At 44.6% G+C, this 23,038-nt stretch overlaps 1 protein-coding gene across 2 annotated transcripts in view; it reads left to right on the top strand.

The window, feature by feature from the left end:
* sncaip (synuclein, alpha interacting protein) overlaps positions 1 to 22,035 on the top strand; it is a 31,197-nt gene extending 9,162 nt beyond the window's left edge. The window contains exons 2-10 of one of the 2 annotated variants that reach the window (XM_035786462.2): positions 8,440 to 8,537; positions 8,840 to 8,891; positions 9,019 to 9,863; positions 9,977 to 10,156; positions 10,565 to 10,678; positions 12,579 to 12,704; positions 16,375 to 16,544; positions 18,395 to 18,484; positions 18,604 to 22,035. In XM_035786462.2, coding sequence (XP_035642355.1) covers positions 8,481 to 8,537; positions 8,840 to 8,891; positions 9,019 to 9,863; positions 9,977 to 10,156; positions 10,565 to 10,678; positions 12,579 to 12,704; positions 16,375 to 16,544; positions 18,395 to 18,484; positions 18,604 to 19,603 — 2,634 coding nt within the window. In that variant the 5' untranslated portion in view covers positions 8,440 to 8,480 and the 3' untranslated portion in view covers positions 19,604 to 22,035. Of the gene's footprint in view, positions 1 to 8,439; positions 8,538 to 8,818; positions 8,892 to 9,018; positions 9,864 to 9,976; positions 10,157 to 10,564; positions 10,679 to 12,578; positions 12,705 to 16,374; positions 16,545 to 18,394; positions 18,485 to 18,603 lie in introns of both variants that reach the window. The other variant, XM_035786461.2, reaches the window with a different exon arrangement.
* The last annotated feature ends 1,003 nt before the right edge of the window (positions 22,036 to 23,038 follow it).

Raw genomic sequence — 23,038 nt, 5'->3', positions numbered from 1 at the left:
ACTATTCGATGCTATTGCAGTCCGCCACAGGATGTTTTTGTGCTGGTCGAGGGCAGTCAGGTCTGGAGTGAACCAAGGGCTGTATCTGTTCTTAGTTCTGCATTTTTTGAACGGAGCATGCTTATCTAAAATGGTGAGGAAGTTAGTTTTAAAGAATGACCAGGCATCCTCAACTGACGGGATGAGGTCAATGTCCTTCCAGGATACCCGGGCCAGGTCGATTAGAAAGGCCTGCTCACAGAAGTGTTTTAGGGAGCGTTTGACAGTGATGAGGGGTGGTCGTTTGACTGCGGCTCCGTAGCGGATACAGGCAATGAGGCAGTGATCGCTGAGATCCTGGTTGAAGACAGCGGAGGTGTATTTGGAGGGCCAGTTGGTCAGGATGACGTCTATGAGGGTGACCTTGTTTACAGATTTAGGGTTGTACCTGGTGGGTTCCTTGATGATTTGTGTGAGATTGAGGGCATCTAGCTTAGATTGTAGGACTGCCGGGGTGTTAAGCATATCCCAGTTTAGGTCACCTAACAGAATAAACTCTGAAGCTAGATGGGGGGCGATCAATTCACAAATGGTGTCCAGGGCACAGCTGGGAGCTGAGGGGGGTCGGTAGCAGGCGGCAACAGTGAGAGACTTATTTCTGGAGAGAGTAATTTTCAAAATTAGTAGTTCGAACTGTTTGGGTATGGACCTGGAAAGTATGACATTACTTTGCAGGCTATCTCTGCAGTAGACTGCAACTCCTCCCCCTTTAGCAGTTCTATCTTGACGGAAGATGTTATAGTTGGGTATGGAAATCTCTGGTGGCCTTCATGAGCCAGGATTCAGACACGGCAAGGACATCAGGGTTAGCAGAGTGTGCTAAAGCAGTGAGTAAAACAAACTTAGGGAGGAGGCTTCTGATGTTGACATAATAATAATAATAAATAAAATAATATGCCATTTAGCAGACGCTTTTATCCAAAGCGACTTACAGTCATGTGTGCATACATTCTACGTATGGGTGGTCCCGGGAATCGAACCCACTACCCTGGCGTTACAAGCGCCATGCTCTACCAACTGTGCTACATGCATGAAACCAAGGCTTTTTCGATCACAGAAGTCAACAAATGAGGGTGCCTGGGGACATGCAGGGCCTGGGTTTACCTCCACATCACCCGCGGAACAGAGAAGGAGTAGTATGAGGGTGCGGCTAAAGGCTATCAAAACTGGTCACCTAGAGCATTGGGGACAGAGAATAAGAGGAGCAGGTTTCTGGGCATAATGCGCAGACAGGGGTATGGTGGGGTTACGGGTACAGCGGAGGTAAGCCCAGGCACTGGGTGATGATGAGAGAGGTTGTATCTCTGGACATGCTGGTTGTAATGGGTGAGGTCACCGCATGTGTGGGAGGTGGGACAAAGGAGGTATCAGGGGTATGAAGAGTGGAACTTGGGGCTCCATTGTGAACTAAAACAATGATAACTAACCTGAGCAACAGTATACAAGGCATATTGACATTTGAGAGAGACATACAGCGAGGCATACAGTAATCACAGGTGTTGAATTGGGAAAGCTAGCTAAAACAGTAGGTGAGACAACAACAGCTAATCAGCTAGCACAACAACAGCAGGATGGTGTTGACTTGGCAACGGGGCCGACAGATAAAACAAACAAGCAGAATGGAGTACCGTGATTAAAGGACAGTCCAGCGTGCATCAGCGTCCAGGGGGCAGCGGTGGATGGGGCAGGGAAGCTGGACTGGCGAGTGTTATCCAGATTAAAAAACTAACAATGACTAAATAGCTTGTAGCTAGTTTGCTGGTTAGCTTCTGGAGGTTCTTGAGTGTGTTTTAAAAATAATAGCGATTCCGTATCACATTGGGTGCGGCAGGTTTCCGGAAGGTATAAACAAAGTAAAAATCGGAAAGAGATAGAAAGTACATATGGGTCCAGTGAGTGTTTGGGACGCGGCGATGCAGACGGTTAGCAGGCCTGTGCTAACAAGCTAACAGTTAGCAGGCCTGGGTAAACAAGGTAGCAGTTAGCGGACCGGGGCTAAACAAGCTAGCAGTTAGCAGGCCGAATTAGCAAGCAAGGAGATAGCAAGGGCTAGAGAGTTAGCCTTTGGGGGACGTCGCGATGGGGTGAGTCTGTTTATTCCTCTTCGTGCGGTGACATCGATAGACCGGTCGTGGGCCCGGGTATTGTAGCCCAGGAGTATGCTACGGTGGTAAGCACAGGTGCTCTGGCCGGGCTAGCTTCAAGCTAAGTGGGTGGAAACGCTAGCCAGGAGTAATCATCCGGGGTTGCGGTTTAGCTAGATAGCTAGTTGTGAAGATCCAGCTGAAAAATGTTCCGTTTGCGGTGTGCATCCGGGGATAAAAAATAAATAGGTCCGTTTTGCTCTGGTTAGCGTCGCGTTGTTCGGACTGGCGAGAGCTTTCCGAGCTAAAGGTTAGCTGAAGACCGCTAGCATAGGTGGTGAGGGTAGGCAACAACATCTCCTCCCCGCTGATCCTCAACACGGGGGCCCCACAAGGGTGCGTTCTGAGCCCTCTCCTGTACTCCCTGTTCACCCACGACTGCGTGGCCACGCACGCCTCCAACTCAATCATCAAGTTTGCGGACGACACAACAGTGGTAGGCTTGATTACCAACAACGACGAGACGGCCTACAGGGAGGAGGTGAGGGCCCTCGGAGTGTGGTGTCAGGAAAATAACCTCACACTCAACGTCAACAAAACTAAGGAGATGATTGTGGACTTCAGGAAACAGCAGAGGGAACACCCCCTATCCACATCGATGGAACAGTAGTGGAGAGGGTAGCTAGTTTTAAGTTCCTCGGCATACACATCACAGACAAACTGAATTGGTCCACTCACACTGACAGCGTCGTGAAGAAGCGCAGCAGCGCCTATTCAACCTCAGGAGGCTGAAGAAATTCGGCTTGTCACCAAAAGCACTCACAAACTTCTACAGATGCACAATCGAGAGCATCCTGGCGGGCTGTATCACCGCCTGGTACGGCAACTGCTCCGCCCTCAACCGTAAGGCTCTCCAGAGGGTAGTGAGGACTGCACAACGCATCACCGGGGGCAAACTACCTGCCCTCCAGGACACCTACACCACCCGTTGTTACAGGAAGGCCATAAAGATCATCAAGGACATCAACCACCCGAACCACTGCCTGTTCACCCCGCTATCATCCAGAAGGCGAGGTCAGTACACGTGCATCAAAGCTGGGACCGAGAGACTGAAAAACAGCTTCTATCTCAAGGCCATCAGACTGTTAAACAGCCACCACTAACATTGAGTGGCTGCTGCCAACACACTGTCATTGACACTGACCCTACTCCAGCCATTTTAATAATGGGAATTGATGGGAATTATGTAAATATATCACTAGCCACTTTAAACAATGCTACCTTATATAATGTTACTTACCCTACATTATTCATCTCATATGCATATGTATATACTGTACTCTACATCATCGACTGCATCCTTATGTAACACATGTATCTCTAGCCACTTTAACTATGCCACTTTGTTTACTTTGTCTACACACTCATCTCATATGTATATACTGTACTCGATACCATCTACTGTATGCTGCTCTGTACCATCACTCATTCATATATCCTTATGTACATGTTCCTTATCCCCTTACACTGTGTATAAGACAGTAGTTTTGGAATTGTTAGTTAGATTACTTGTTGGTTATCACTGCATTGTCGGAACTAGAAGCACAAGCATTTCGCTACACTCGCATTTAACATCTGCTAACCATGTGTATGTGACAAATAAATTTTGATTTGATTTGATTTGATAGCTGGTGGTTGTATATGTATATGTATGTATGTATATGCCATTTAGCAGACGCTTTTATCCAAAGCGACTTACAGTCATGTGTGCATACATTCTACGTATGGGTGGTCCCGGGGATCGAACCCACTACCCTGGCGTTACAAGCGCCATGCTCTACCAACTGAGCTACAGAAGGACCAGAAGGTTAGCTGGCTAGCTTCAGTTGAGGGGTTCCGGTTACGAAGTAAATATAAATACTTTAGGAAAAAGTAGCTACATTGGGTGAGGCGGGTTGCAGGAGAGTATTTGGAAGCTTAGGTTTAGCAAAATGTTTTTAATATGAAGAAAAATATGTAAAAACGAAAAAGAAACAATATATACAAGGGACACGATACGACAGGACGACTTACTGCTACGCCATCTTGGAATACTATGTTATACTCACAGACATTATTTTAACAGTTTTAGAAACTTTAGAGTGTATCCAAATCTACCAATTATATGCATATCCTAGCTTCTGGGCCTGAGTAACAGGAAGTTTACTTTGGGCATGCTTTTCATCGACATCAAAATACTGCCCCCTAGCCCAAAGAGGTTTTAAGGGCTTGTAAGTAAGCATTTCAGGGTAAAGTCTTCACTTGTTGTATTCGGCGCATGTGACAAAGTTTGATTTGTAGCCCATTAACTAACCCAAAGTTGCAGGCATAAAATAAACGCCTGAATCTAGATCTCCTTCATACTGGTCTTGACTAGTATGTTTTCTTCTGCACTGTTCAATCGAACCAGTTAATGTAGAGGAGGAATTAAGATGTGTCGCCTTGTTAATGTCCAAAAGCAGAAGTTGTGTCATAAGCTTGCTTTTCACTTCCCCTGAAAACCGGAGCATCCGATTGTTGGAGACGCGGCAGAGGCTTGTAGCCCATAAACCTAGCTAATTATTGTTGCTAATTGGGTTAAGGAAACAAAAATATAATTGCACCTTTTATACTTATATTCAATCTGGGGTTCATATTCAGTGATCTTTTAAATTCTTGATATGTAGTGCATTCAGAAAGTATTCGGTCCCCTTGATTTTTTTTCCACATTATCTCAAATGGATTAAATAGATGTTTTTCCTTCACCAATCATCAAACAATAACCCGTAATGACAAAGCAGAAACATGTTTTTAGAAACATTTATGCATTTATATAAAAAACATATCGCATTTGCATAAGTATTCAGGCCCTTTGCTCAGTACTTTGTTGAAACACCTTTGGCAGCGATTACAGCCTTGAATCTTCTTGGGTATGACTCTACAAGCTTGGCACACCTGTATATGGTGTGCCATTCTTCTCTGCAGATCCTCTCCAGCTCTGTCAGGTTGGATGGGATGCGTCGCTGCACAGCTATTCTCAGGTCTCTCCAAAGATGTTCGATCGGGTTCAAGTCCGGGCTCTGCCTGGGCCACTCAAGGACATTCAGAGACTTGTCCCAAAGCCACTCCTACGTGTTCTTGGCTTTGTGCTTAAGGTATTTATCCTGTCCTGAGGTCAAAACCTGCTCCAGAGCGCTCTTCATCAAGGATCTCTCTGTGCATTGCTCTGTTCATCTTTCCCTCGATCCTGACTAGTCTACCAATCCCTGCCGCTGAAATACATCCCCACAGCATGATGCTGCCACCACCATGCTTCACCGTAGGGATGGTGCCAGGTTTCCTCCAGATGTGTCTCTTGACATTCAGGCCAAAGAGTTCAATCTTGGTTTCATTTATCAGACCAGAGAATCTTGTTTCTCATGGTCTGAGATTCCTTTAGGTGCCTTTTGGCAAACTCCTAGCGGGCTCACTGCGGTGGCGATCTGCGTTCTCCTTTTGGCGCATCACAGCCTGCTGAAGGTGAACACGGACAGCTTCCCATGTCTCCTCTGCGCGCCTGAACCAGTCGTCCACTGCAGGAACCTCGGTCTGACTCTGATGTCAAGGCGTCAGAACCGGCTGGTACCCCAGTACGCACTGGAAGGGAGAGAAAGTGGCAAAGTGAGTTCTGTGCCATCTCAGCCCAGGGCACAAAGCCGCCCACTCCCGCGGCCGGTCCTGGCAATGGGACCGCAGATACCTGCCCACATCCTGGTTTACTCTCTCCACCTGCCCATTACGCTCGGGGTAAAACCCTCAAGTAAGGCTGATCGAGACCCCCAGACGTTCCATGAACGCCTTCCAGACCCTAGACGTGAACTGGGGACCTCGATCAGACACTATATCCTCAGGCACCCCGTAGTGCCGGAAGAGGTGCTTAAACAAGGCCTTCGCAGTCTGTAGGGCAGTAGGGAGACCGTGCAGAGGGATGAGACGACAGGACTTAGAGAAACAATCCACAATGACCAGGATCGCGGTGTTACCCTGTGAGAGTGGAAGATCGATCAGAAAATCCACCGACAGGTGCGACCAAGACCGTTGGGTAAGGGGTGTAGCTTACCTCTGGGCAGGTGCCTAGGAACCTTACACTGGGTGCACACTGAGCTGGAGGAAACATGAATCCTCACGTCCTTAGCCAAGGTAGACCACCAGTACCTCCCCCTCAAACAGCGCACTGTCCAACCGATCCCAGGATAATCAGAGGAGGGTGATGTGTGGGCCCAATAGATCAACCGGTCACAAACAGCAGACGATACATACAGACGCCCAGTGGGACACTGGCAGGGAGCGGGCTCTGCACGTAACACCTGCTCAATGTCCGTGTCCAACTCCCACACTACCGGCTCCACCAGGCAGGAGGCGTGGAGTATGAGAGTGGGATCCATGGGCCGCTCCTCTGTGTCATACAGCCGAGACAATACGTCTGCCTTCACGTTCTGGGAGCCTGGTCTGTAGTAAAGGGTCAACACAAAATGGGTGAAAAACATGGCCCACCTTGCCTGGCGAGGGATCAGTCTCCTCACCGCCCGGATGTACTCCAGATTACGGTGGTCAGTCCAGATGAGAAAAGGGTGTCTAGCCCCAACAAGCCAATGTCTCCACACCTTCAAGGCCTTGATGACATCCAACAGCTCCCGGTTCCCCGCGTCATAGTTTCGCTCTGCTGGGCTGAACTTCTTCGAGAAGAAGGCACAGGGGCGGCGCTTCGGTGGCTTACCTGAGCCCTGAGAGAGCACAACTCCTATCCCAGCCTCGGATGCGTCCATCTCCACTATGAACGCCAAAGAGGGATCTGGATGGGCCAGCACGGGAGCCGAGGTGAACAGAGCCCTCAGGTGACTAAAAGCCCTGTCCGCCTCAACTCACCTCTGCAAGCGTACCGAGCCCCCCTTCAGCAGTGAGGTAATGGGAGCCACTACCTGACCAAAACCCTGGATAAACCTCCGGTAGTAGTTGGCAAACGCTAAGAACCGCTGCACCTCCTTTACCGTGTTTGGAGTCGGCCAATTACACGCGGCTGAAATGCGGTTACTAGAGCGAGAGCCAAATCTGCATGTTCAGGGGGAATGCGCATGGTGTAGACCTGGTCTGGACTCTCCATCGTAGTAGCACCAACGGAAACCCCTAAACACCTCCCCGAGCACCACCCCGTGGGAGCCCTCTGTGGCCAAGAAACAGTGGGGTTATGACAAGCTAACCAGGGTAGGCCTAGCACCACGGGAAATGCAGGAGAGTCAATAAGGAAGAGACTAATTCTCTCCTTGTGACCCCCCTGCGTCACCATGCACAGAGGAGCGGTGACCTCCCTAATCAACCCTGACCCTAATGGTCGACTATCTAAGGAGTGAACGGGGAAGGGCACAGCCACGGGAACAATGGGGATCCCTAAACTATGGGCGAACGCTCTATCAAGAAAATTGCCAGCCGCGCCTGAATCGACGAGCGCCTCATGCTGGGAATGCGGGGAAAACTCAGGGAAAGTGACATACACAAACATATGTACAACAGAGGGCTCTGGGTCAGAATGGTGCCGGCTCACCTGGGGTAGCGCCAGAGCAAATATACTGGTCAACTATTATGTATATAGCAACAAAGGGAAAGGTGCCAATTCTACAGGACACTGAAGATTGTTTCAGAACTGCGGACAGTGACCATATCCAAAATAATATTTGATTTATTAGTGTAGCACTATTATTTTTACATAATACAACCATATACCACTTTGCCATCCCCGCAGCCTCCGCAATAGATTAGTCCATTGAGACAGGTGCGAATCAGACGGGTGTCTTGTGCACCATGAAAAAGTAATCAGAATTGCGACTGCTTGACTAAAGAAATCTGTTCGACCAACAGCCTATCAACCAATCAATTGACCAGTCAACTAAATGGGGTCAACCCTAAACACTGCACAGCTAGTCACATTACGTTGAACAGTCTAAGTGAGTCACCTAAAGGATTTAGCCTGTAGACATTGATCAGCTTTGTTGGGTGACTTTTGGATCGAGACAGTTCAAACAGCCACTCTAGGTCATAGAAACTTGGTCATCACAGATTTGCAGGAAGTGGCCTATAGTCAATAGTGTGTCCCAAATGGCATCCTATTGCCTGTATTGTACCCTATGGGCCCTGGTCAAAAGTAGTGCATGCAATATGGAAAAGGGTGCTATTTAAGACACGGTCCAGATCTATAAATCACAAAGTTGTCTTTACTTAGGCTGTAAATGAATGTGGAATGCTAATATCAGGCTTTATCAAACAGGTTGCTTCTCACTAGGGTGTCAAGAATAATGCTGACTGAAGATGGATGCTCCTGAGTACTTGGATTTGGATGAGATTGACTTCACTGATGATTCAGTGGTGAGTAAAAGTCCAAAACTCAGGTTGTTCTACAGTAAATAGTTACACACCATCTGGCTATGCCAGGGGATGTAATATAGTCTATGGGGCAGTTTCCTGGACACAGATTAAACCTAATCTCCATTGAGTTTGCTTTTTAGTCCAGGACTAGTCTTAATCTGTGTCGTCTGGGGAAACCACCTCTATATGGAGTACTTTCTAGGCTACAGTTGGCTAAATTAATATTTCAATGTAATAAGCACTTATAGACAAACATGTTGATGATCTCTTCCCTGTAAAAGTATTCTGTGACATCCTTGAAGAACATTCCAGAGCTGTCCAGAAGAAACGATGGTCAGGGAGAAGAAAGACAAGGTGTGGCCTGTAGGCTATTATTGCAAATGTATTTTTTTTTTTTTTATGAATGTCTTATTATTTTGTAGCACTACAGGTAGCCTAAATGACAGATAGAAACGTTTTTGTTTTATTTTACCATCTTTAGCCCCAGCCATCAACTGGAGCCGTGGTGTGTCGTCACATAGTGGCGGTGGAATCAAGCCGACCGGCATCGCCGACGTTCACAGCAAATTCCGTCCTGTGAAGAGGGTCTCGCCACTCAAACATCAACCGGAGACCTCTGACAACGAGAGTGACAACGAGGCTCAGGCTCACAATGGGGAAGGCGGTAGCAAAGAAGAAGCCTCAGACAAAACACCTGCAGCCTGTGAAGGCCAGGGATTTAAAGCCAAGAGCCTGGGAACCGGAGGAGCTCTTTTTGGGGAGCTGGAGCACTACGACCTGGACATGGATGAGATACTGGACGTGCCTTACATTAAATCCAGCCAACATGTCTCTACTCTTCCCAGAGTTCCCCATGACAAAAGGACGGTGGGTGGCGGTGGCAACGCCAGTGACAGGTGCCATGGCGTTAAGACCTCCACACTTACCCACCCTGAGAGCCTTGCAAGTGTCACCCAGTACTGTATGCTTTCGCCTGTCAAATGGTCTGATATGAGGAAGTTGAAATCTCTGGACCCGGACAATCACCGGCCACCCGCTGGGGGCTATGACCACTCCACACCAGGATCACTTAGCAGTTCCTCTGCCTCAGACATGGATAAACTTTTAGCCAACAGGGCCTACCCAGAGACACAGGCACACAAGACAGGGGCTGACACCCCTGGGAGCAGCCAGGCTATGATGTTCCCCCTCCAGGGCTGTTCTGGGTCTAGGCAGGACAGCAGTAAGACCTGGAACAGTACAAGACTGCACGGAGAGTGTGATGACGAGACCAAGAAATCCCAGAACATCATCAATATCATCCGAGAGGGGCAGATCTCTCTGTTGGTAAGTCAACAGTATGGGGAAAAGCCATAACAATATAGTTGTAGGCTATATGAACAATACCATTTTGTATCAGCAACTCACTGAGTGTTATTCCTGGTGTTCTCTGTCCATAGCCTCACCTGGCCGCTGATAACCTGGAGCTGATCCAGGACGAGGAGGGGAACAACCTGCTCCACATCTCTGCGTCCCAGGGCCACGCTGATTGCCTGCAGCACCTCACCTCCCTCATGGGAGAGGACTGCCTCAACGAGCGCAACAACCACCAGCTTACACCTGCTGGACTCGGGGTGAAGGTGAGTGAGGGGTTAGAGGACGGTGACAGATTGGGTCAGGGCCTCTAGAAAACTTAACTTGTGGACATTGCGAGTCAACCATGTCCAATGATGTCCATCTACCATGTCAACCAAGGCAGACGTCTAGGTTTCATTCTAAATGGCACCCTACGGGCCCTAGTCTAAAGTACTGCGCTATATAGGGAAAAGGGTGCTATTTGGAACAACTAGAGTTGGTTGTTAGTTAAGACCTTGATATTCCTGTGGGGGAAAATGACACCATGTCTCCGGCTGTGCAAGTCTGGGTTTTGGATACTTATCTGTATTTTTCTCATTTACCCTCTTTCATTCCTTGTCTTCAATAAAAGAGGACACTGTCTATATCAAACTGATCTACAGAATAACTTGTGCATGTTTGTGTGCGTGCAGAACGGCCATTTGGAGTGTGTGCGCTGGATGGTGAGTGAGACAGAGGCCATCGCCGAGCTAAGCTGTAGCCGAGAGCACCCCAGTCTCATCCACTACGCAGCCCGCTACGGACAGGTGAGGGAGACGCACACCATTTTATAACCCTATCATTGGGGAAATCTAACTATTAGAATTAGAACTATTAGAATTTTAGCAACCATGAAATGGCGGAGCGATTTCTGCGTAGTGCATCTTTTAAGTGTGGAAATTAGAGGTCGACCGATTATGACTTTTCAACGCCGATACCGATTATTGGAGGACCAAAGAAGTCGATGTCGATTTAAATAAAATATGTAAAAGTACAACGTTTGAGTTCCTTGCTCAGAACATGAGAACATATGAAAGTTGGTGGTTCCTTTTAACACGAGACTTCAATATTCCAAGGTAAGAGGTTTTAGGTTGTAGTTAATATCGTATTTATAGGACCATTTCTCTCTATACCATTTTGTATTTCATTAACCTTTGACTATGGGATGTTCTTATAGGCACTATAGTATTGCCAGTGTAACAGTATAGCTTCCGTCCCTCTCCTCACCCCTACCTGGGCTCGAACCAGGAACACATCGACACCAGCCACACTCGAAGCAGCGTTACCCATCGCTCCACAAAAGCCGCGAGGGAAATAACTACTCAGTCTGAGCGAGTGACGTTTGAAACGCTATTAGCGCACACCCAGCTAACTAGCTAGCCATTTCACATCGGTTACACCAGCCATTAGGCTGATATGCTTGAAGTCATAAACAGCGCTGTGCTTGCGAAGAGCTGCTGGCAAAACACACGACAGTGCTGTTTGAATGAATCTTATGAGCCTGCTGCTGCCTACCATCGCTCAGTCAGACTGCTTTATCAAATCATAGACTTAATTATAACATAATAACACACAGAAATACAAGCCTTTGGTCATTATTATGGTCAAATCCAGAAACAAAACGTTTATTATTTCAGTGAAATACTTAACCGTTCTGTATTTTATCTAATGGGTGGCATCCCTAAGTCTAAATATTCTGGTTACATTGCACAACCTTCAATGTTATGTCATAATTACGTAAAATTCTGGCAAATTAGTTCGCAATGAGCCAGGCTGCCCAAACTGTTGCATATACACTGACTCTGCGTGCAATGAACACAAGAGAAATGACACAATTTCAGCTGGTTAATATTGCCTGCTAACCTGGATTTCTTTTAGCTAAATATGCAGGTTTAAAAATATTTACTTCTTTGTATTGATTTTAAGAAAGGCATTGGTGTTTATGGTTAGATACAGTCGTCCAACGATTGTGCTTTTTTCACAAATGCGCTTTTGTTAAATCATCCCCCAGCGTTGCATCGATTATATGCAATGCAGGACACGCTAGATAAACTAGTAATATCATCAACCATGTGTAGTTATAACTAATGATTATGTTTGATTGATTTGTTTTTTATAAGATAAGTTTAATGCTAGCTAGCAACTTACCTTGGCTTCTACTGCATTCGCTTAACAGGCAGGCTCCCCGTGGAGTGCAATGAGAGGCAGGTGGTTAGAGCGTTGGACTAGTTAACTGTAAGGTTGCAAGATTGGATCCCCTGAGCTGACAATGTGAAAATCTGTCATTCTGCCCCTGAACAAGGCAGTTAACCCACCGTTCCTAGGCCATCATTGAAAATAAGAATGTGTTCTTAACTGACTTGCCTAGTTAAATAAAGGTATAAAATTAAATAATTAAAAACTGCAAAATCGGCGCCCAAAAATACAGATTTCCGATTGTTATGAAAACTTTAAATCAGCCCTAATTAATCGGCCATTCCGATTAATCGGTCGACCTCTAGTGTAAATATATACAGTATATTGCAGTGTAGTCACCACTGCAGCATTTCTGTTACCGCAATATCTATCCACACTTAGTATTATATAGTATGACTTTTGAATCACATTTTCTTTAATATTTTTTAGTGTATATTTGGTCCTTTTGGATGTTCATGATCTCTCTTTTAGGAAAAGGTTCTGCTGTGGCTGCTCCAATTCATGCAAGAGCAAGCCATTTCTCTGGACGAAGTGGACCAGTACGGAAACAGTGCAGTGCATGTAGCTGCTCAGTACGGCCATCTCACTTGCATTCAGGTATGTATCCTTCTGTGGCTGTTGGAAAAGCATGGCGCCTTCGAACAAGGTATGGTAGTAGGTGCACCGGTTTATGTCAAGAACTGAAATGCTGCTGGGTTTTTCACACAACTATTTGCTGTGTGCTTCAAGAATGTTATTTTTGAAGATATTGATTCTTTGGCTCCCCAAAGAATATATACATACAGTGGGGCAAAAAAGTATTTAGTCAGCCACCAATTGTGCAAGTTCTCCCACTTAAAAATATGTGAGAGGCCTGTAATTTTCATCATAGGCACACTTCAACTATGACAGGCAAAATGAGGAAAATAAATCCAGAAAATCACATTGTAGGATTTTTTATGAATTTATTTGCAAATTATGGTGGAATATAAGTATTTGGTCACCTACAAACAAGCAAGATTTCTGGCTCTCACAGACCTGAAACTTCTTCTTTAAGAGGATCCTCTGTCCTCCACTTGTTACCTGTATTAATGGCACCTGTTTGAACTTGTTATCAGTATAAAATACACCTGTCCACAACCTCAAACTGTCACACTCCAAACTCCACTATGGCCAAGACCAAAGAGCTGTCAAAGGACACCAGAAACAAAATTGTAGACCTGCACCAGGCTGGGAAGACTGAATCTGCAATAGGTAAGCAGCTTGGTTTGAAGAAATCAACTGTGGGAGCAATTATTAGGAAATGGAAGACATACAAGACCACTGATAATCTCCCTCGATGTGGGGCTCCACGCAAGATCTCACCCCGTGGGGTCAAAATGATCACAAGAACGGTGAGCAAAAATCCCAGAACCACACGAGGGGACCTAGTGAATGACCTGCAGAGAACTGAGACCAAAGTAACAAAGCCTACCATCAGTAACACACTACGCCGCTAGGGACTCAAATCCTGCAGTGCCAGACGTGTCCCCCTGCTTAAGCCAGTACATGTCCAGGCCCGTCTGAAGTTTGCTAGAGAGCATTTGGATGATCCAGAAGAAGATTGGGAGAATGTCATATGTTCAGATGAAACCAAAATAGAACTTTTTGAAAAAACTCGTTGTGTTTGGAGGACAAAGAATGCTGAGTTGCATCCAAAGAACACCATACCTACTGTGAAGCATGGGGGTGGAAACATCATGCTTTGGGGCTGTTTTTCTGCAAAGGGACCAGGACGACTGATCCGTGTAAAGGAAAGAATGAATGGGGCCATGTATCGTGAGATTTTGAGTGAAAACCTCCTTCCATCAGCAAGGGCATTGAAGATGAAACGTGGCTGGGTCTTTCAGCAATGATCCCAAACACACCGCCCGGGCAACGAAGGAGTGGCTTCGCAAGAAGCATTTCAAGGTCCTGGAGTGGCCTAGCCAGTCTCCAGATCTCAACCCCATAGAAAATCTTTGGAGGGAGTTGAAAATCCATGTTGCCCAGCAACAGCCCCAAAACATCACTGCTCTAGAGGAGATCTGCATGGAGGAATGGGCCAAAATACCAGCAACGGTGTGTGAACCTTGTGAAGACTTACAGAAAACATTTGACCTCTGTCATTGCCAACAAAGGGTATATAACAAAGTATTGAGATAAACTTTTGTTATTGACCAAATACTTATTTTCCACCATAATTTGCAAATAAATTCATTAAAAATCCTACAATGTGATTTTCTGGATTTTTTTTTCTCATTTTGTCTGTCATAGATGAAGTGTACCTATGATGAAAATTACAGGCCTCTTCTCATCTTTTTAAGTGGGAGAATTTGCACAATTGGTGACTGACTAAATACTTTTTTTGCCCCACTGTATACATACTGAACAGAAATATAAATGCAACATGCAACAATTTCAAAGATTTTACTGAGCAAGAAATGTATCCACTAGGCCATAGTCTATGGAGTTCACATGATTGGGCAGGGTAGCGCAGCCATTGGTGGGCCTGGGAGGGCATAGGCCAGGAGATGCTAAATATATTGATGTTAATTCATGTTCAATTACCGTGAGACCGGAAGTTATTTGCTTGACAATCACCGGCTGATAACATATTGTGACTGCCGTTATGTCGTTATTAAAGATTGAAAAAATTGTTTGAGAGGCTTCCATCAAATAACAACCTCTGTGTTTTGTTAGTCAAGTAACTCTTTATCCACATTATAGCAGGGGGTGTAAAGCAATAACACATACGTTTTTCCAGCAGCAGAATGATCGGTAATGTTAACAACATGTCAACACCTCTAACAAGACAGCACCCACAATAATTTTATCAATTTCTCTCAGACAATCATCAGTCATTTGTGTAAGTGCTGTGCTTGTTGCGTTGTCCTTCCCTATAAGTGTGCTGAAAGTCTGTTGTCAATTTGTGTACTGTGAAATAGCATTGTATCTGGTCAAACACAATTATTTTCAGAAGTTTACTAAGGGTTGGTAACAGGCTGATTGGTCAGCTATTTGAGCCAGTAAAGGGGGCTTTACTATTCTTGGGAAGCAGAATGACTTTAGCTTCCCTCCAGGCCTGAGGGAACACATTTTCTAGTAGTAAAGATTTGGCAATATCGTCAGCTATGATCCTCAGTAATTTACCATCCAGATTGTCAGACACCGGTGGCTTGTCATTGTTGATGGACAACAATACTTTTTTCACCTCTTCCACAATGACTTTATGGAGATCAAAAATACAATTCTTGTCTTTCATAATTTGGTCCGATATACTCGGATGTGTAGTGGTCAGCATTTGTTGCTGGTATGTCATCCCCAAGTTTGCTTATCTTGCCAATGGAAAAAGTAATTAAAGTAGTTGGTAATATCAGTGGTCTTTGTGATGAATGAGCCATCTGATTCAATGATGGTTCCGAATTGGCTTTTTAATATTTTTTTTTCATTTAAGGTGCCCCAAAACTTTTTACTATAATTTTTTTAATATAATTTTTCTTTGTTTCATAAGTTTATTTTTATTTACTTTAGTCACATGATTTCTTAATTTGTAGTACATTTGCCAACCAGAATTATTTGCCATACTTTTGCCTCATCCCTCTCACCCATACATTTTTTAAATTCCTCTTTGGTCCAAGAGGATTGAACAGTTTTTACAGTCATTTTATTACTGGATGCATGCTTATTAGTAACTGGAATAAGCAATGTTGTAAATGTGTCAAGTGCAGCGTCTGGTTGTTCCTGGCTTGCTGAATCAACAGCAGGAAACAAATCAGGAGTAATATATCCGCTCATTCTATTGTGCCCTTGTCTATAAAAGAGAGGATCTGGACTTTAGACTGTGCTTTTACAAAATAGAATGAGGATGCGGGTGGCTGTTGATTCAGCAAGCCAGACGTATCAAAGTACGGTCGGTGACCACATTAACTATGTTTCAGAGAGACAAGCTGGGCCTAGGAAACATTGAGAACACTGTTTTACTTTGTTTCTGCACTTCTATGTACGTTAGATAATACAGATTTCATTTGCATGTTTTGTTGTTAAACTAAGTTGTTTTAGAGGAAGAATACTGGACAAGAAGGACATTTGTAAATGTACTTTTTGGATGTTTGCCCATCCGTTTGCACTAAATGCTTTCTGTACCATTTTCATTCATTATTTTGGTAAGGCTTCAATGCCATTTCAGACACTTACTAACAGCCGATAGGTCTTTGTTTGGAGCTCCTACTACATGAACTGACAAAGCAGCATGTCTTTCTTTCCTCAGACCCTGGTGGAGTACGGCTCCAACGTCACCGTGCAGAACCAGGGCGGCGAGAGGCCTTCCCAGAGCGCCGAACGGCAGGGCCACACCACCTGCGCCCGCTACCTGGTGGTGGTGGAGACGTGCATGTCGCTGGCCTCCCAGGTGGTCAAGCTCACCAAGCAGCTCAACGAGTGAGTGGGAGGTTCCTGTCTGACTCTTTTGATCTGTCCCAAAAAGCATCCTATTGCATACATAGTGCACTACTTTTGACCAGAAGCCTATGGGTCCTGGTCACAAGGAGTTTCCTATATAGGGAGCAGGGTGTTATTCAGGTTGCGGCCTTTAACTCACCTCAGATTACTTGTGTTGTCTGAACTTACTCCCTATTCCCTATGTAGTACTATTAGCAGAGTTCTGGATTTGAGTCACATGACTTGGACTCGAGTCTCAAATTTGATGACTTGAGACTCAACTTAATAGAAAAGAAAATAACTTAATACTTGATTTGGACTCTCAAGACTTGAGACTGATGACTTGAAATTATCCGGCCAGGTTTTGTAAGATTTTGTCACTCATTGTGGCACAGAGTCTCCGTGGATCACTCTCCATGCAGTCAGAGACGGTAGCCACAGCATCGCCTTAGCAAAAAAGGCAACAGATTGGCTAGTGAAATGCACACTCGACCCTCACACCCTCAACACAGGTCGGGTGAGCTAGCGAACAGATTGCTGATTTGCTGTACAGGTGCAGCGCAAACATGAAATGGTAGTGAGAGAGGATTGCCATAATAAATAAATACGGATCTCCCCAAATAATTGGTGATCAAGAATATTAACTGCAGACAGCCTAGTGGTTAAGAACGTTGGGCCAGTAACAGAAAGGTTGTTGGTTTGAGTCCTCGAGCTGACTAGGTGAAAAATCTGTCTGCCCTTGAGCAAGGCACTTAACCCAAATTGCTCCTGTAAGTCGCTCTGGATAAGTGCATCTGTTAAGTAATTAAAATGTAAATGAAACTTCACCAGCAATGGGGCATCAAGGAACAATTAATAGCATAGGTTTACTGGTATTTTGGTATGTCAAAATTGCTTAAAATTTAAAGTTTACTTATGAATCTTGCATTTGGAATTTGATGTTAAAATTCATTATTACTGTGGCGCAATTCTCGCCAGTGTAGAGAGCTTTGTTTTCTTGTTGAAATGGTTTCTGTTACTTTCACATGTTTTAAATGCATACATGGTAAATCTATATTTAATCTAATCCGACAATAATTGCTAGTGTTTCATCATTCCATGCCTGTACTGTTTATTGCAACAGTTGGACTTTTCTGTTTGATACGATACATTTTAATTTAACATTTCTTACACTCTGAGGTTTATTGTTCACATGAGCGTTTGTGAGACTCATGTGGTGGAAGTTCTGTTTATTTAATTCAATGTATCGTTTCTCATATTTCCCTGTTTATGTCGGAGTTCCGTGTGTCTGTGTCCTATGTCTCTGTCATTCTGGTTGCGCCCACCTCAGTGCCTATTCTAGGCTACGTGGACTGTGTGCCACACTTTGGAGTCAGTACGTTGCACAAGAGAGAATTATTGTTCCATGTATGAATGTTGATGAAATATTATTAATAATCAATAAGTCTGATGAAGACGTATGTACCATTGTTACAACACTTGTTACTCGAATAATAGGGACTTGGTCTCACCTCTGGCTATCAGTGCACTTTGTCTCTGGTCGGAAGTAATGCACTACATGGGGAATAGGGTGCCATTTGGGATGCACATAAACCTAGTCTTTACACCAATGTGGATAAAAATAAATAATAATTTCTTTAAAAGGGTGTAATAACCACAGTATTTCAGAAAATGTAAATTTTTAGCATGCAAACTTCTTCTATACAGCGTTTTGGAAATGGAGATGCACTGAGGATTTTCTGGAGGTTAATTTTTATGAATCAATGTTTTAAAAATGAAGATTTCCTTAGCTGGTTAATTTACCTTGAATGCATGTCAGTGTTATCATATATTGTTCCAAAAAATTTCAGACAAGCAACAAAGACGAATGCTCTACAGAATCAAGTTCAGCTACACCTGGATCCCTTAAAAGCAGAGGGAACTTTGCCACGATCGCCCAGGTCTGATCTTCCACCACATACTGTACTGTACACCATTCACCGTCTACACATTGTTTACAAGCACGTACATGTAAATTAAATATATCCAAATCAGTCATTTCTGTCTTTTTGATGATCAGCTCCCATGTCCCGTCTGTGGAGGCGTGGCCTGAAATGACCCTGACCGCAGAGGGGACCCCCGGGGATGGCCACTGGATCCTGAGGCAGAGGAGCGTCGACTCAGACACTGTCCTGCGCCAACTACTGGGTAAAGACATCTCAGACAAGGTGTGCACCAAGGAGAAGCTGTCCCTGGAGTTCCAGGAGGGCTCCAAAGCGGGGCCTCCTAGTCTGAACGGGGCCAACCCTGGGCCCCTGCGCAGGATGGGGGTGGTGGAAAGACGGGAGCTGAAGCTGGCCAGACTCAAGCAGATCATGCAGCGCTCTCTCAGCGAGTCCGACTCGGACACCTACCCCCCTGAAGAGGCCAAACATGGGCCCCCCCCAGGGGTGCGCCTAGAGAGACCCAGCCACCTGCCCATTGCAGAGAGTGAGGAACCTGTCGGCAGCCTGCATCTGGGCATGAAGAAGCACACCTCGACCACCGAGCACAAGTCAGCTTTCGCCCTCAGCACCTCCAAGTCCATGGATGGATACCCCTCGCCCACATCGGAAAAAAGCGAGCTTGACGCTGACGGGAAACCGGAGGCCGGTGGAGATTTCCCCGACTACAACAATGGACAAAAGATCACGACGAGCCCCAAAAGTGCACTCAAATCGCCTACCTCTCGAAGGAAGACCTCCCAGAACCTGAAACTGAGGGTGACCTTTGATGAGCAGGTGGTTCACAAGACGGGGCCACCAGAGAGTGAGCCGCCCAAGGGTGCCCACAGTAAAGAAGGAGCCGGAGGTAGGACTCCCACAGGGTCTGAGACGGTGAAGCGCCCGTTCGGGACATTCCGCTCCCTAATGGAATCGCTGAGTGGAAATCAGAACAGCAACAATAATAATGTCCAAACGTCTCCCTCTGTCAAACAGTCAAGCTGTGGTGTGTCCCAGGGCTCGCCTGGCAGGAAAACTGAGGTTAAAACCAGTCCTTGTGGGCACTCCAAGGGCAAGAGCAAAGCTAGTGCTGTTTAGGGGCCTTTTTTTTTTATTTTTAAATTTAAGGACACAATAAAAAGCATTGTACTTTCTCTCACAGTATTTGATCAACTTGACAATTTATCTGTAACTGAAGTGTCCTCTGAAGTATCCAATACAATTGTATTACAGTATGTATACTTATGCACACACAGTTATACCATTGGTAAAACAATCTGTGGTTTTTCTCATGCACTTAATGTGCACTAGCACAAAGCGTATACACTGAATTAAAAATATAAACGCAACATGCAACAATTTCAAAGATTTTACTGAGTTACTGTTCTTATAAGGAAATCACTCAATTGAAATGAATTAATTTGGCACTAATCTATGAATTTCACATGACTGGGAATAGAGATATGCATCTGTTGGTCACGGATACCTTAAAAAAAAGGGCAGGGGCGTGCATCTGGTTTAACCACAATTTGCCTCATGCAGTGTGACATCTCCTAGTTAGACTGTACTGATGATCACTGTTTCATTTCTGAACAGGCATTGATTGCATAATCAGGCAGTTGATTGTAGCCTGTGGACTGTTGTCCAACTCCTCTTCAATGGCTGTGCGAAGTTGCTGGAAATTGGCGGGACATGGAACATGCTGTCGATCCAGTGCATCCGAAACATGCTAAATGGGTGACATGTCTGGTGAGTATGCAGACCATGGAAGAACTGGTACAGCTTCCGGGAATTGTGTACAGATTCTTGTGACATGGGGCTGTTCATTATCATGCTGAAACATGAGGTGATGGCAGTGGATGAATGGCACGACAATGGGCCTCAGAATCTCGTCACGGTATCTGCATTCAAATTGCCATCGATAAAATGCAGTTGAGTTTATTGTCCTTATCTTATGCCTGCCCATATAATAACCCCACCACAACCATGGTGCACTGTTCACAACGTTGACATCAGCAAAACGCTAGCACACACCATGCACGCTGTCTGCCATCTGCCCGGTACAGCTGAAACCGGGATTCATCTGTGAAGAGCACACATCTCCAGCTTTCCAGTGGCCATCGAAGTTGAGCATTTGCTCACTGAAGTCGGTTACGACACCAAACTGCAGTACGGTCAAGTCCCTAGTGAGGATGAGCATGCAGATGAGCTTCCCTGAGACGGTTTCTGACAGTTAGTGCTGAAACTCTTTAGTTGTGGGCTCCTGAGTGGCGCAGTGGTCTAAGGCACTGCATCTCAGTGCTAGAGGTGTCACTACAGACCCTGTTTCAATTCCACGCTGTATCAAAACTGGCCGTTTTTGGGAGTCCCATAGGGCGGAGCACAATTGTCCCAGCTCCGTTCTGGTTAGGGTTTGGCCAGGGTAGGTCGTCATTGTAAATAAGAATTTGTTCTTAACTGACTTGCCTAGTTAAGTAATGGTTAAATGAAAAACACTGTTTCATCTGCTGCCGGGGTGGCTGGTCTCAGATGATCCCACAGGTGAAGAAGCTGAACATGAAGGTCCTTGGCTGGCATGGTTACACATGGTCTGTGTTTGTGAGGCTGGTTGGGCGTACTGACAAATTCTCTAAAAGGACGTCAGAGGCGCCTTATGGAAAAGAAATTGACAGTAAATTGTCAGGGAACAGCTCTAGTGGACATTCCTGCAGTTAGCATGCCAATTGTACGCTCCCTCAGAACTTGAAACATCTGTGGCATTGTGTTGCGTGACAACTGTACATTTTAGTGAACTTTTGTCCCCAGCACAAGGTGCACTTGTGTAATGATCATGCTGTTTAATCAGCTTCTTGATATGCCTCCCCTGTAAGGTAGATGGATTATCTTGGCAAAGGGGAAATGCTCACTAACAAGGATGTTATGTTTTTTTTTTATTTAAATAAGCTTTTTGTGCATGTGGAACATTTCTGGGATCTTTTATTTCAGCTGATGAAACATGAGACCAACACTACATTTTGCGTTTATGTTTTAGTTCAGTGTATTTGCAACCACTGTATATATTTAAAGCTTCTTTCACATCACTTCTAGTCATTCGTAGTTTCATTATCTATGCAGTGGTTGGTTATTGCCAATATTTGAGTTCCTGTCTGTATCAGTGACATGTATTGATGAGAGGTTTGAATGCAGTGATTTAATATAACCACACTTTGAGAATGAGGACACGTGTCCTTTTCTAATTATGATAGCATTGTTAGGGCTCTGGTGGAATATAAATGGTTGATCATGTTTTTTGTTCTTTGGTGTAACACATTTGACAAAATGTCAAATGATGAATTTGACACTTCCTTCAGTACAAATGCAATAGTTGCTCTAGTCTATGTGTGGTGTTAAACCTAAAGTGTATTTTACATTTTGTAAAAGAGTTGTTAGGTTTTGTATGCACAAAGACGGAATTAACCAAATGTTGATGATGCTTTGCGCCCTCCCACTAGTTACGACAAACTCTGAGCTGAAATAAACCATTACTTGTCTTCTGTCTCCTGTTTGTCTGTATGATTCTGTGGATTCAAAACAAGTCTGAAATTGTTACGGTTTGAAACATTACCTGGGTTGTTCTCAGATGTTAGTCCAAATGCAGTCATGAGTCAGTATTGGCTCACCACAATCCATAATCAAGATAAAATGCCATCATGATGAGGTAATACAGAGTTATTACACATGTAATATACGTTGTGTCCCACCAAGTATTCAATTCAAGTAACTTTATTTTCCTGTGCAGGGAATGTCTTGTGGGGTGTGGTTCAATAAACAAAAATACAGTACATACAAATAATCAGAACAGGAAATAAAGGAGTCCATTCAATTGAGCCCATTCAATAATTTCTTAGCAAGCATAGTTAACGATGACTACTCTACGTTAAGGAGCCTGACAGGTTGGCAAAAACACATTGAGTTTATGCTGTCTTTTTAAACCCAATTCAACCAATAGATAGGCTGTATCAAAGTGTAATATGTCATTGGTTCGGTCTATTGAGATAGATCATTGAGACTGATGGGTTTAAATAAGATGATATATTTTTCATGGGGTGACACTTAAGACAATCTTTCAATATGGTTTGTTCAGACATCAAAATGTATGTTAAAAACAAGAATGTCAGCTTGTTGTTATAGCCATTATACATGTTGTGGCTTCATGCTATCAGAAACACATTACTGTGACGTTATACATAACAATATTTTGGTATTTTGCAGGAAATCAACCTATATTTATTACATGTAAGTATCCCAAAGGAATCTAATGGATCTTCACTAATTGTAGTTTTTAATCTTAGTCCACAATATGAAACATTTTCCATAGGTACACAATTAGCCTAACAATAATTCACAGATGTGAGTAGTGTCAATTGAATACATTCATAAAATGCATCAGTTTGGGAATCGGTTGAGAGACATTTTCATTTTATACCACAGGAGCAGATCGCAGTTCATGTTCCAAAAAACGAGCAATTTTTTGGTGAAGTTAAACTGACAAAT

This window comes from Oncorhynchus keta, chromosome 14 (genome assembly GCF_023373465.1).
Source record: "Oncorhynchus keta strain PuntledgeMale-10-30-2019 chromosome 14, Oket_V2, whole genome shotgun sequence".
Lineage (NCBI taxonomy): Eukaryota > Metazoa > Chordata > Actinopteri > Salmoniformes > Salmonidae > Oncorhynchus > Oncorhynchus keta.
Note: the sequence above shows the minus strand (reverse complement) of the source record. Positions and strands in the feature narration are given on the sequence as shown.